General features: G+C 36.9%; 1 protein-coding gene across 1 annotated transcript in view; it reads left to right on the forward strand.

The window, feature by feature from the left end:
• The window catches only part of LOC117343944 (galanin receptor type 2-like), a 130710-nt gene that overhangs the window by 52152 nt on the left and 63314 nt on the right, over positions 1 to 15244 (forward strand). The window contains exon 2 of the mRNA XM_033906513.1: positions 7081 to 7453. Within this exon, the coding sequence (XP_033762404.1) occupies positions 7097 to 7453 (357 nt within the window). The 5' untranslated portion in view covers positions 7081 to 7096. The remainder of the gene's footprint in view (positions 1 to 7080; positions 7454 to 15244) is intronic.

A 15244-nucleotide genomic window follows, 5' to 3' on the forward strand; every position in this document is an offset into this window, starting at 1 on the left:
CCCGACTGCCCACGGCCATTCCCGGCTTCCCTTCAAGGCTTAACTACCGTGCATGACTTAAGAGTTCCAGAAGGACAATAAAGACGTTTAATGCAGTTTTGTTAATTATTCGGCATATACTTATCTATATCATATTCATAACAAACGATAATCCAACGACTTTTAATAATCAAAGAAAAGACATGTGCATGCGAATGTTTCTTTTGTGCCGTGTATGTTGAGTAAAAGATTGATACTTGCCGAAACAACATACAGCAGTAATGGTTCTTTTAGAATAACGTTTTTGGTTGAAATTTCGCCTGAAAATGATAATTTAAAAATCCGTTGTGAGATTTTGCTCAAGTAAGCATTGTTAGTACTGATCTTAAGCGTGACATATTTGACAACGACAAACATTAATTGACGCAATTAATTATATATACTGAAATTACCAGACGCACCACAGTTCTAAACTCCTTGTTTTATTCTCTTAATGTCTCATTCAAACTCAAGTATGGATGATTTTTGTTATCATCAAACTTGTTGTGCAGACGACGATTGATAGATTTTAAAGTTGAAACTACAGTGGATTGACAAGAACATATTATATGTAGGTTTATTGTGTCACTCTTTTTAAAATGATATACATGAAATGCAGTCTGATGAAAATGTATAGAAAATATTTATACCGAATATTCTCCTGACTGCACTCCAATACCAACATTCTTCAATATTTTTTTTTTCTAAATCTGACAAATACGTAGTGTTGAAACCCTTGAAAATTAGAGGATTTAGGTCAGCATGTTTGCTTGGTTGGTTCGTCTGTTGTCAGTTTGATTTAACAGGGTATGTTTTCATACTTTTGTGTCAATTTAAGGAATGGAATTTCAATGCGATTGCGCTACAAAAGAGGCGATCATTACATTAGGCTTTATTTAGATTGGAGATGTTCGAACGTGTTTATGTATATCTAAAGATGTGGACGTATATGTACAAGTATGCCATTACTACCATTAGGAATGTTACAGCATGATTGCTGTAACAGCATGATTGCGAGGAAGACGTCATGTCGAGCTCTTATCCGCTGTGAGTGTCTCTCTGCCCTTAAATAGCCTTGAGACAAAGAAAAACATGTGGATTCTTCCTGGCATTCTTTGACATGCAATATATTTTCCTGGTACAAATTAGCACTTGAAACACTGATCCGCCTGGAAGCGCTATGTCACCGATTTGTACATGATACATGTTTGCATAATTCGATCCCTTTAATCTCCAAATTGTATGTTCCAAATACTTCACATACTGTAGTATGTAAATTGGTTGTACGCAATAAGGGGGTGAGTTATGAACATGGTTTAAAGAATTGGCGTTATTGGAAAATCTGGAACGTTTCCCCGCCCAAATGCTATGCTGTACACAGATGAGCAACGTTACATAACCTAATATGATCAATAGAACACTTGAGGCATGAGACTTAACACAATAATGATATTTCACCCGAAGAATCTAGGTATGTTATTTCCTCGTACAAATGTCTAACCAGAACTAAGAGAATATCTTGTACCAAAAATGGCCATACACATCCGTCTTTAAATGCAAAACTTACAAGTATACTTGTTTACGGATCCTATTCTTTTGCAGCATACATATTAGAATGAAATCGAGTTGAAGTTTACAAGATGTATATTAAGTATACTTCCTTATAAGTGTAAGTTAGAAGCATCACACACTTATCATCCTCCCTGTTGATACAAACTATGTTGGAAAGTTTTTCTCTTAATATGAAATACTACATGTATCTGATACAAATACCAGCTTCGATCGATCAATCGAAAACAGGTATACGCAAATCTCCTATACGTAAAGATATAGGAAGCTGTTTGAACGATGGACGGTAGATTTTGCCGCAAAATACTTGCTTAATAAACGGAAAAAGTTAGCCACAGCGGTATCATCGAGAAAGGATTACTGCAATACTGCTTTCTGCATAAATCTGGATGAGGTATTATTCTACGGCATTTCAGTATTACATTATGCTTTATGAATTAGATTGGCCCAACTGTTGACAAGGTCTTTTTATACCTTTAGAAGCTGTTGGTACATATCTACTATGAAATTGTATTGTTTTTCGATTAAAAAAAACAACAATCGATAACGATATAATGACGAAACCATAATTTAAACTCAAAATTGATCAAACGAGAGAAAATTATAAACAAAACATAGATTTGCACGGAGACTCCTAAAAAGTACAGGGATAATAACACCAGGTGTTCCGAGAGAGTAAGCGTCATTTATCTGACTTCAAATAAGATTGTATTGTTGACTATACAACTTCCTGTACCTCACGAATCTTTGTGTTGTTAAATTCTCCTTCAGTAGTTGATATTTGTCACGGAAATCGTAATAATGGCAACAAGCCATTGAATATTCAATCAACTATGGCATGTGAACACAGTTGGTAGGTAATACATGGATACTGCTGCACGCTTATCATACACTTAATTCTGGATGTGAACGGTCTACAAATACGATATCTTGAACAGCCTTGAATATATTGCTAACACATGTTACATCATGCAAAATATCACTTTAACGGGAGGAGGTTTTAGTCTTCCAATGACTGGCTTTTTCGAGGAAGTTGCAAATGAAGGAGAGGTCTAATGATGTTGATAGCGACGAAGAGATTATGCAAGATATATTGTACGTAATGTCTTGCTTCTAGAGATACAAAATGTACCATTGAACCACATGCAAGAAAGTCTCATTTAATTGATATCATCACGATATGGTTCATCGTTTCTTAATGAGTCTTTTGTTCAATAGGAATAGACTCAACATTGACACATTAGTGTCCAAGTTAAAGTATTGATGTGGACGTGAAACTACAAATGTTGATTGGTGTCTTTGAAGAACACAAGTCATTATTTCTCTTGTGCGTCATTAAGCGTAGGTGACATCAAACATAATTCTTCTAACCTATCACGCCATCTCATCGGACTGGTGAATGTGTCTCTCACAAATGATAGGTTCTAAAACCCCTCACAGGGGGCATCTTACGATTACCTATATCCGGCTTAGTGTCTGGTGTGGAACACAAAAACCTCCCATGACGATATATGCGTAACTGATATGTATAAGGTCTACGAGAGTGCATTATGCAATTAATACAAATTATTAATGTATTGGTCCTTTAACGCGCTGGCTCTTTACAAATAGTGTTACAATCTAAAGTTGATATATCATCCACCAGGAGCTTAAGGTAAAAACAGAGCAGCTTGAAACGGGAATCCTACCATTATGACGGTACCATGTGAACTATTTTAAATACTGTTGGTGCAGTCTTACAGCTAGGCGCCGTCAACTGCACCTTTGATCATACCAAAGTCGTGATCAGAGCTAGGACTGGAAGCTAACATCAACAATTAATTTTTTTTTCTGATGTCTCCCTCGACGCTGGCTCACTTTTGGCCTTTAGTTGACTGTTCGCCCCTGTGAGGCAGGCTATCGGTTGTGTCCCTACAGCGAGATAATCTAAAAGTCTATAAACAAACCAGACTTTAAAAACTGGAATTTGTTTTTCTCAGTTTGACGTTCAACTTTAAAGTTGTGTTTTTTTTTCTTTTTTATTATACAAAGATTTTATATATTTTTAATAAGCCGGCTGCTTTCGATACATTAATCTCTGAGCCATAGATCACACCGTATTATGAAGCTGTGATAGACCCTTCAGTTACAAGCATACCAAACCGCAACTACAGACATACATCGGTAAGTAAAATATGTTTGTTTGTATTCTGCAGGAATATGGGGGATATTCAACTGAATGGTAATAACACTAGGCCCCTGCAGAATCGGAAAGTTTATTTTAGTCATGTGGCATTGATGAGTTGTATCTGCTGTTGAAATCGCAACACGTTGGCCTCTCTAGGACTGTCAACATTGGTTTTATTGCACCTTTGACTAAATACATTTAAGTCATCCCTTGACTTGATATCTTGGCTCAATGGCAATATTAAAGATATTTCATTCTTTTATCTGTTCTTTCTGTCCGTGTTTTGTATTTTTCTACATGTTTCTTCTTCTTTCCCGTCTTTTTTAACACTGACTGTTGCAAAGATTTTAAAATAGAGCAATAAATCATTTTCCCGATCACTTAAATTGATTCCAAGGCAAAATAACATGATGTCGCACATTCACGTGAAAGACAATGCTTCATCTGCTGCAATAACCAGCAATTGTAACATTGTAGATTTTGTGTTGAGTTTTCCATTAAATAATAAAAGCAAAATATATTGTGTATGTTTTATGAAACTCGCTCACGCTCAATTCACATATATCACAATGTACATGCGGATTGTGTTCACTGTTTGAAAGTTAAAGGATATGACTGACGGATAGCGAGATATACTTGTTTATATGCGTCTCAAGAACAACAGAGAATAATGAAATCTTGATTCAAATTCGTTTTTCACATCGCATCATAAGTAAAGTTTGGGATCAACGTATGATATGGAGAGATGGGTGGATATATTCAGTATAATGAGACTCAAAATCACATGTCATTAAATAAACCTGGGGACATGATCAGTAGTCACGTGATACCAGTACGGTGTGACAGGTGGTACGCAAGGCCTTGTACAACATATACGAATTAGTAGGGACGCTGACTTTCCTCTGCCTACACATGGGTAAAGGTCAATACTGATACCATGTAAACATGGCTTAACTTACATCTTACTGGATAAAACGTGATACAACAGGCAGATCAGCATGTTTACAGGGCATATACACGGCGATATCACTGTTACAATTGTTTTAACCTACGCATGTCTCTAGAAAATGCAGTAATAATACTTATAACGACTAAAATACCAAATCGATGAAAATGTAAAGACCTCAACAATACAGAGTGAATATAGACATTTCCTCCGAGTGTTGAATCCCGTTTGTAGAGATACCTACTGGGAATGTATTTTTCTCTATATCTAATGTAATGCGTGTGGAACAGGCACCGACAACGGGCGACAATAGCTGTATGTGTTTATACCTACTGTGCATGTAATTTTTGGGAAGGTAAGTGCCAGGATATATAAAACGCAAACCTTTCACAGACGCCTACTTAGCTCGTTCTGGTACGTTGTACGTACATATATGCTTCTATTTGTGTATTTATGAATACAGTCTTATATTCTTTGACATTATTGATAAACTAAATGTCTGCTCTTAAAGCTCAAAGTGAAAACTAATTAAGAGGTACAAGTCTGTGTACAATCTCACTTGATATTATAAACGTAATGACTGATCTGGGAAAATTAACCGACTTCTGTATTTTACCAGAGGAATGTCTGTTTTGTATGGTGGCTGATTAACGATGTACACATCTTTCTTTTCTATGCTAGCTTACTAACCAAGGGCCCTACCTTTGTTATATTCGGGCCTTATCTTAGTAACTCAGGGCTCTAACTTTGCTATCGGGGGCCTAAACTTTGTAATTCAAGGCCCTTACACATCTTACTTAGGGCCAAACTTTGTAGCCTATTACCCTAACATAGCTACCTTAGGACCAAACTTAGTAGCCTATGACCCTTACATAGCTACCTTAGGACCAAACTTAGTAACCTATTGTCTTAACATAGCTAACCTAGGACCAAACTTAGTAATCTAAGGCACTAACATAGCTATCTTAGGACCAAACTTAGTAGCCTATGGCCCTAACATGGCTAATTAAGGGCATTACTTTGTAGCATATGGCCCTAGCTTTGATATCTTAAGGATCTGACTTAGTAGGTTAAGAACCTAGTTTACTATGTGATGTTCCTATGCTAGAACCAAAGGTTACTATGTTGGTGCCCTAAGATACATGTACTTATGCTAGGGCTCTAGGATGCTAAGTTTTTGCCCTAATATACATATGCAACTATGTAAGGGCCCTAGGTTACCAAGTTTGGGCCCAACGATACCTATTGCACAGAATAACTATGTTATGGCCCTCGATTACTAAGTTTGGGCCCTAACATTAATAGAATAGTTCACCACCTGCGGTAGAGACAGGGGAATCTCAACCCGAGGGGAAGATTCTTAAGTTAGTACCTTAATTAGCTTAATTACCTTACCCCGAGGCTATCTGCTTGTCTTTTCCCTAGGGTGAGATAAGAACATTTCACCCCGGTAAAACTGCGGATATCCCTGTCCAGGGTAAGAGAAATATGTATCTGTTTTAGCGCCCTAAGATTGCATGGAAACAATATTATTAATCAGTCACCGAAGCTTGTAGGGTTTAAGACGCGTACACATTATGTATAAGTCTGAATGTTTTATGAACGGTATGACTGTTGTTTATTTATGCAGCAAAAACGTTTTAAAAATAAATTTTTCGTCAGATTGTGGAAGTTTTTTTTATGACATATGACATACATGTCCACCGGAAAAAATCGTTAACATGAGTTTGGTGAGGATGTTGTCACGTGTTCTATCGAAATTAACACCGCAATAAACCTTGTTAGCGTGAGTTTGGTAGTACTGTGGTTTTCCGATTCTCCGACGGCGTCATCTCATTCTTCCATTTTCGAATTATCTACATGTTTATGGAATCATAGTTTCTATAAACCACTATCAGAGCGGGAAAAGCTTATATCTTCTGTATCTTAAAGCATTTCATCAGAGGCAAATAATTGAGCACACCTCAACCCCCGCCTACCTATGCAGGATTGGTGTAGTATTTTAAATGTCTTCTGTTTTAAAACCATTACAGAACATAACAATGAGGTCTAAAACTGTTGTTGTTGTTGTTGTTGTTGTTGTTGTTGTTGTTTTTGTTTTTGTACAAATGTATGTGTCCTACTTGACCTCGTCCTTGAATGGCCGCTGCTGTTAAGAGGATGTTCAACCTCAACCCAGCAAATGTTCTCCGTATTGATGGCTATTGGAATACACATATCATTATATTTAGAGTGGTAAGCGTAAAAATACGATTTAAAATGAATTGTTTTGTCGGCCTAAAACCTTCATCGTAATACAATGATACGCCAGCTGTTAGCTGATATAACCAATAAGTAACGTTTGCAATTGATTTAAATACATATAAAATGTATCTTTCAGGTTTAAAAACACCACAATGACGACGACAGATTTCGAGCATTTGCCAATCACCTTCCAACTCCCGAACACCACGACGTCACCTGGCGCGGAAGGCAACCTGACGGAACCTGGAGAGGAGCTTACCGCGGACAGCATCATAGTTCCGGTGATCTGGGCGCTTCTGGTGATTATTGGGACAATAGGCAATGGGATAGTGATTTATATACTGAGCAGGTATGGCGAACGGACTGTGACTAATATATATGTCGTCAATCTAGCCTTCTCCGACCTTACCTTCATCGTGATAGTACTACCAATCACGGCCATACACTTTGTTATACCCACGTACATGTTCGGAGAGGTGGTGTGCCGGATCAGTATCTACCTGATATACGTAAGTATTAACGAATTGATGATTGTTATAACGACTTGCTACGTGGACATTGCATGGTTATGAATAGTACATACGTCAATGAGCAGTATTTTATTTTTGTTGTTAATGACATGTTAACATTTCCATAAACTCGTACATGTACTTAACGTTAACGAACCATCAGTGTGAAAAGGTCATTAGGGCCATATAGTGAGTAAAACTAATTTAAAACAGGGAAAATATACAAATGATCAATCTAAAGATTTCCATTATGCAAAATCCTTTATATTTTTGTTAATGAAAAAAGTTGCCTCTTATCTGGATAGCTTAATCTTGTATAAATAAATTGGTACAAACAGCTTAAAATTGGCTAAATTAAATTAAAATTGAAGCAAGAAGGCTGTTTGTACGGCCAGGGGCGATTTTTATCAATGCTCCTCAACTTAAGCAAATCGCGACGAGCATACAAATAACAATATAGCAAGACAGTTTTCCTATAGATATGATATAGATACAGCGATACGCCAATGATTCCTGAAGAGATGTTCATCGTGTTGATAGATCCTACGTGACGATCATAATACATGTACAGTAATAGGAATGTCTCCCTTCCCTCAATCAGAATTGGTAGATTACATGGGAGATTCCATGATATATCAAGCTTCCTGACATCGAAGCATTTTTTTAACCTATATCCTGGTTGTTAAGATGTCAGCTCCTAGACAGAGCGCTGCAGCATCAACGTGGATATAACAGGAGTTGTATATCACTGCATGTCGAATGCGGCGAAAAGTGGCCACCCTGAATAATTCGGAATTGGGTACCGTGTCTTCTACCTTTGGAATATTGAAGAAACCAAATTCTGCCCCATTGCAACACTATGGATCTTTAATCTTTCCTTTCTCCCCTAAATACTCTATGTGTCTGTGCTTTGTATCATTCTACACACAAAGAAACCGACCTTATAAATACACTGTAAACAATCGACTATATACTACGTAATGGCTCGTTGCAGCGAACATGTTTATGAAATTAACCGAAGATATTTATCTAAAACAAATTTTAGAGAAAGCAAAGCATACCGTTAAAACTGTTAAAATAAAGTAAATATTATCAATACCTTATGATATCTGAAACAAACTACTTGAAACCACCCTGACGCCCCTGACACTTTCTTGTTCCTAGGTCCCTAATCTATGTATCCAGTAGAATAGATAGTGAAGGAACGAGGACAGAATGTGACAGTGTTATTGACATCTATTGCGGAATCGTAGCCTTATGTCTGTGCCTTCTTCTGCCGACAATAAAGAACCTAAACTGATATGCAACCTCAATAAAAATGTCCCACTCTAAGTGTCATGCCATTTATCATTCTGTTCATTATACTGGCACCGGGAAAAGCCATGTATGTTCCATACGCATATATTAATTTGGTGATTAAGATTTTTTTCATTTCAATTTCAACAAATTTTATTATACAAGATGTTATAGTACAAAGGGATTTGACAACAGGCTTTTCCCACTAAATTAAGATTAAGATGCTTAGGTATTTTCAGGTTTATGATACATTTGTATACATGTATGTATGTATTTTATCTAATTTTCTACTGATTCAAATTTTAATGCTTCAATTGATCGCCACCGGATATGTGTGTTGCAATTGTATTCATGAAGGCTTGACATTATGTACGTCAGCAGGTTATATGTGCATTTGGCATCAACAGAAAAGAAGTACTTCTGGTCATTATGCTGTTGTTAAACGAGCATTTTCCAAATCGGAAATACGTCTTTATCGTTACGTTTAATCGCAATTCATTCCCCACAATTAAAGTACATGCTCCTTGACAGAAACACAGCTTTCTTGTCTGTGGAAGCAAATCGCATTGCTGATTTCAATTTGAATCTAGGACATCCCTGAGGTGTCTTAGGTCAGTCAGTATTGGTGAACTGTCAACTCCGGCCATCAGAAATTGAGTCTCAGGAGAAATTAGATTAAGGTATGCTCGCCATGCGCTTTCACGCCAACCATTATATCCACACGCTGTTTACGACGGAGAAGCACAGACGTTATAGGATTCCTTGTTTCCCTGGCTGTTCTTTAATAGTATATCAATAACAGTGATTCCTTAAAACAAGCTGGACTATCGACAGGCTAAATTAATAGATGGAACCTCTATATTCATTAACTTAATTTATTCATATAGATACCGTTTCCTTGTCTGGTTACACTCCTTAAAATATTTTGCAAGCCAAACCTATGTTGTTATCCATATATATTTTACGTTTTATCTTATATTCTGTATTACATATACCTAGGAGAACAATATTAAATGAAAAGAGCAGCGATATCTAGAAAGACCATTTTCTTCTCGAAAACGCATCACTGTTAATGTTGAACTACATTTTATAAGCACCTTAATAATAACATTTCCGTGTCTTTATTTTCCTGTTTATAATGTTGTACGTGCTCAAAAAGCATTTAACATGAAAGTACACATTGTCTTCTATATAACAACGACCCTTTCATATTTAGTGCAGCGTCATGACTTGTAAATGTAACAACATTAACACCGTTAGAGATTTTCGCAAAGTACAACAAACAAATCACTTTTTTAGGAATCTGGAATCAACTAAAAAGGGTATATCAATATTATTTTTAAACGTACTATGTATCTGATTGATTTTAACAATTCCTTTCAAAAACATCAATTTATTGTCGGGGAAAGGCCAAATGACGTAATTTTTCGCTTTATAATCAAAGTTTCCCCCTATTTGTCACGGACATCATCCAGGTACACCACCAAATCTACATTGGTTAATTTCCTATTCAAATAATCTCGGATACGAGGTTGTAATTTCAGTAAATATACGATGGCTGTTTATGTTCATGTCGCGTTACGGAAATTTGCATCGTTTTTAGTATCAGAAACGAACAAACACCCCTACACGAAAGCAGCGAATTGGAATTAATTAAATCAATTACTTGCAAATCATTTTCAAAAACAAACTTATTGTATAGAAGTTTTCAGTTATACGTACATGTACAAGTTGGTAGATTTGATATTGCTTTAAAACCACGGCCACCATCGTTGCCATCACAGTCGATCCCAGCCTCGATAATGAATACGGTGACAAAGTGAAAGTAGAATTATTATGCGTAACCTGCCGTTTTTCGTAAAACTCAGTATCATTTGATGTTGCTGTACTGTATATTATCAATTCAAACAGCTAAAACTAACAAAAACACTGAATAATACAAAATGTAACCTTCGTGTCAGGCAGTACAGACAAAACTCAAACCTGTAAACAATGTGACGTCATCGGAATGTTGAAGTTGCAACAAAGTACAACAATGAATATTTTACATGAATAAACTAATGAGTAACAGATTGTAGGATAACATTAATAATGGTGCGGAGGGCCCAAACCTGTAACCTTTCTCACACCAAAGCAAGAAAACTTTCTCATACTAAACCCATAACCCATTCCCACACCAAACCCATAACCCTTTCTCACACCAAAGCAAGAAAACTTTCTCATACTAAACCCATAACCCATTCTCACACCAAACCCATAACCCTTTCTCACAACAAACCCATAACCCTTTCTCACAACAAACCCATAACCCTTTCTCACACTTAACCCATAACTGTCCTCATACAAACAAAATCGAACTCAATAAATGTTGTCACACCAAATCCAAATCCATAACCTTTCTCACAACAAATCGGACTTCCTAACCTTTCTCACACTAAACCCATAACCTTTTTCACACCAAAGCCATTACCTTTTACAAACCGTCAACTAAAGGTCAAATGTGCGCAATTGACAAAGAGAACAAAAATCTGTTGTGTAGGAGGAAGAAAATGATAAGATCCCTGATAGGTCACACCAAACGAATCATTCTATAAAAGAACAATTTTGTGCACTACCTGCAGGGTAGTCTGTAGTGTATTATTATACCTCATTTATATAATCGCATATTATATTGGATTAAATTGATCACGTGACGGGGTAACTATAGTGACGCCCCTATTTGGAGCCTCTCTTACATGACGGTAGGAGTTATTAGACTTTTTCTTAGAGTTCCGAGTGCCACCAGACGACATCAAACAAATGGCAACCTGCATGTTTCCCATTCGATATTAGGATGGAATAGATAAGAAGTTTTTCCAATAAAGGATGCCTTCAACACAAAGGACGCATCAAGGTTGGCTATGAATCTTTTAAAGAGTTTTCGATGGAAAAATATCTGATTTGAACAACATGAAACAAAGGAATATGACAATGCTCAGCGGGAATTTCGATTTTTTCCATAGATGATTTAATAAACAATAAGTTGCAATTTCTCTGAGACATGCATATCTGTTCACCCTCGCTCTCAGGAAACATGACATGCCTCGGTTGAACAAACATAATGTGTCTCCCAAAAGCAACTATATATTGTTAATGAAATGCTGTCGTTGTTAATGAAATGCTGTTGTTGAAACTTTTCATATAATCATTATATTGCGTTCTTGTCATATTAGATTTAGGCGTTAAAGTCTTTGGATTGCTATTTACGTTTATTATTTAAATGAGCATAGAGTAAAAATATAACACATTTCAATGTCAGGCAACCAGGTGACGCCCATTTAACAACACTTGGAAGCAAGAACGCAGAAAACCGTCCGACGTTAATCGATTTTCTTTAGAAGTTCGCCGAACACTTATCTTATCTAGACAGCAGGTTTTTGCAATCTCGCGCTTCAAGGTGTGTAATACATTGCCGCTTTGAACACTTAGTACATTCCCATAGGACTCGTATCCTTACAAGAGTACATGTTGTATAAGAAATTACTGTTTTTTATTATCTCGTTGATTTGTATGTCCTTTCATTTAATTTACCCAAAATCAGCAAAAACTGTGGACAATTAATGTGGATTAAGGGCTTAATTCTTATTAAATACTTTACCGATATTGCTGACTGCCGACTCCCCAGTTAACCCTAACTAGACTTAATAGTCGCCGGTCGACAATTAATGAGGCCGTTCTAGTAAAATGTATCGGAAAGCGTGGTGCTATTGTTCAGGAAGGTGTTAAGTACCTATGGCCAGGGATTCTTCAACTACAACAATCGTGGGTAAATCAAATAAGATTCACGTATATGGAATAAGAGAATGTTCGGATTCAAATCTTTATTGCTCGGTATTTCTTACTTTTTTTTTCAAAATGACATTATAGGTTACAGATTTATTGCTTTTCAAAATTATTCAACGTAAATTTAGAACGTTGACGAAAAAAGTTTTCCATTTTAGGTTATGTTTTCTGTTGTTTTTTATTCTGCTTTTAGTTTTCTATTCTGTGTCAATTTGTGCTTTTCGAGAAGCTGATAAGCGGACTGGTATGTGCTGTCGTGGTTGTGTCGTCGGAAAAGACGTTTTACTCTGTTTGCTCTTGAAGGCATGCGAAGAACTTCTTTGTAGTCTCCAACTACTACCAGGAGATTCCGCCTCAAAACAATCCTTGCTATTCACGCGGCGGAAATCAAATAAACAAATAAACAAACAAATAATTATATTCTGCGTTTGCATGTCCCGTGCTTTGATACTTCTCAATCTGTTTCTAGTATTTACGTTCTGCTCTCAAACTGTACTACGCTCTGCTCTCTAACTGTACATTCGATGTTCTAGTCTGTACGTTATACTACGTTCTGCTCTCTAACTGTACATTCGATGTTCTAGTCTGTACGTTAGACTACGCTTCTGATCTCTAACTATACATTCGATGTTCTAGTCTGTACGTTAGACTACGCTTTGCTCTCTAACTTGTACATTCGATGTTCTAGTCTGTACGTTAGACTACGTTCTGATCTCTAACTGTACATTCGATGTTCTAGTCTGTACGTTATACTACGTTCTGCTCTCTAACTGTACATTCGATGTTCTAGTCTGTACGTTATACTACGTTCTGATCTCTAACTGTACATTAGATGTTCTAGTCTGTACGTTAGACTACGTTCTGATCTCTAACTGTACATTAGATGTTCTAGTCTGTACGTTATACTACACTCTGCTCTCTAACTGTACATTAGATGTTCTAGTCTGTACGTTATACTACGTTCTGCTCTCTAACTGTACATTAGATGTTCTAGTCTGTACGTTAGACTACGCTCTGATCTCTAACTGTACATTAGATGTTCTAGTCTGTACGTTAGACAACGTTCTGCTCTCTAATTGTACATTAGATGTTCTAGTCTGTACGTTAGACAACGTTCTGCTCTCTAATTGTATATTCGATGTTCTAGTCTGTACGTTAGACTACGCTCTGTTCTCTAACTGTACATTCAATGTTCTAGTCTGTACGTTAGACTACTCTCTGATCTCTAATTGTACATTCGATGTTCTGGTATGTACGTTATACTACACTCTGCTCTCTAACTGTACATTCGGTGTTCTAGTCTGTACGTTGATGGACTACCGCTTGACTCTAACTGTAACATTCGATGTCTAGGTCTGTTACGTTAGACTTACCGCTCTGATCTCTAACTAGGTACATCGATGTTCTAGTCCTGTACGTTAGACTACGCTTTGCTCTCTAACTATACATTAGATGTTCTAGTCTGTACGTTAGACTACGCTCATGATCTCTAACTGTACATTAGATTTCTAGTCTGTACGTTAGACTACGCTTTTGCGCCTCTAAACTGTACATTCGGTGTTCTAGTCTGTACGTTTAGACTACGCTATGTATCTAATTGTACATTGATGTTCGGTAATGTACGTTAGACTTGTTTTGCTCTCTAACTGTAACATTCGTGGTTCTGGTATGTCGTTAGACTAACGCTCAGCTCTCTAACGTACATTCGTGTTCTAGTCTGTACGTAACTACCTCTTATCTCTAACTGTACATAGATGTTCTAGTCTGTAATTTAAGACTACGTTTTCTGTCTCTAATTGTAACATGCGATGTTCTAGTCTGTACGTTAGACTACGCTTTGCTCTCTAACTGTACATTAGATGTTCTAGTCTGTACGTTAGACTACGCTCTGATCTCTAACTGTACATTAGATGTTCTAGTCTGTACGTTAGACTACGCTTTGCTCTCTAACTGTACATTCGGTGTTCTAGTCTGTACGTTAGACTACGCTCTGATCTCTAATTGTACATTTGATGTTCTGGTATGTACGTTAGACTATGTTTTGCTCTCTAACTGTACATTCGATGTTCTGGTATGTACGTTAGACTACGCTCAGCTCTCTAACTGTACATTCGGTGTTCTAGTCTGTACGTAAGACTACGCTCTGATCTCTAACTGTACATTAGATGTTCTAGTCTGTAAGTTAGACTACGTTCTGATCTCTAATTGTACATTCGATGTTCTAGTCTGTACGTTAGACTACGCTCTGATCTCTAACTGTACATTCGATGTTCTAGTCTGTACGTTAGACTACGCTCTGATCTCTAATTGTACATTCGATGTTCTAGTCTGTACGTTAGACTACGCTTTGCTCTCTAACTGTACATTCGGTGTTCTAGTCTGTACGTTAGACTACGCTCTGATCTCTAATTGTACATTTGATGTTCTGGTATGTACGTTAGACTATGTTTTGCTCTCTAATTGTACATTCGATGTTCTAGTCTGTACGTTAGACAACGTTTTGCTCTCTAACTGTACATTCGATGTTCTAGTCTGTACGTTAGACTACGCTCTGATCTCTAACTGTACATTCGATGTTCTAGTCTGTACGTTAGACTACGCTCTGATCTCTAACTGTACATTCGATGTTCTAGTCTGTACGTTAGACTACAATCTGATCTCTAACTGTACATT

Source organism: Pecten maximus, chromosome 15 (assembly GCF_902652985.1).
Source record: "Pecten maximus chromosome 15, xPecMax1.1, whole genome shotgun sequence".
NCBI classification, from domain to species: Eukaryota; Metazoa; Mollusca; class Bivalvia; order Pectinida; family Pectinidae; genus Pecten; species Pecten maximus.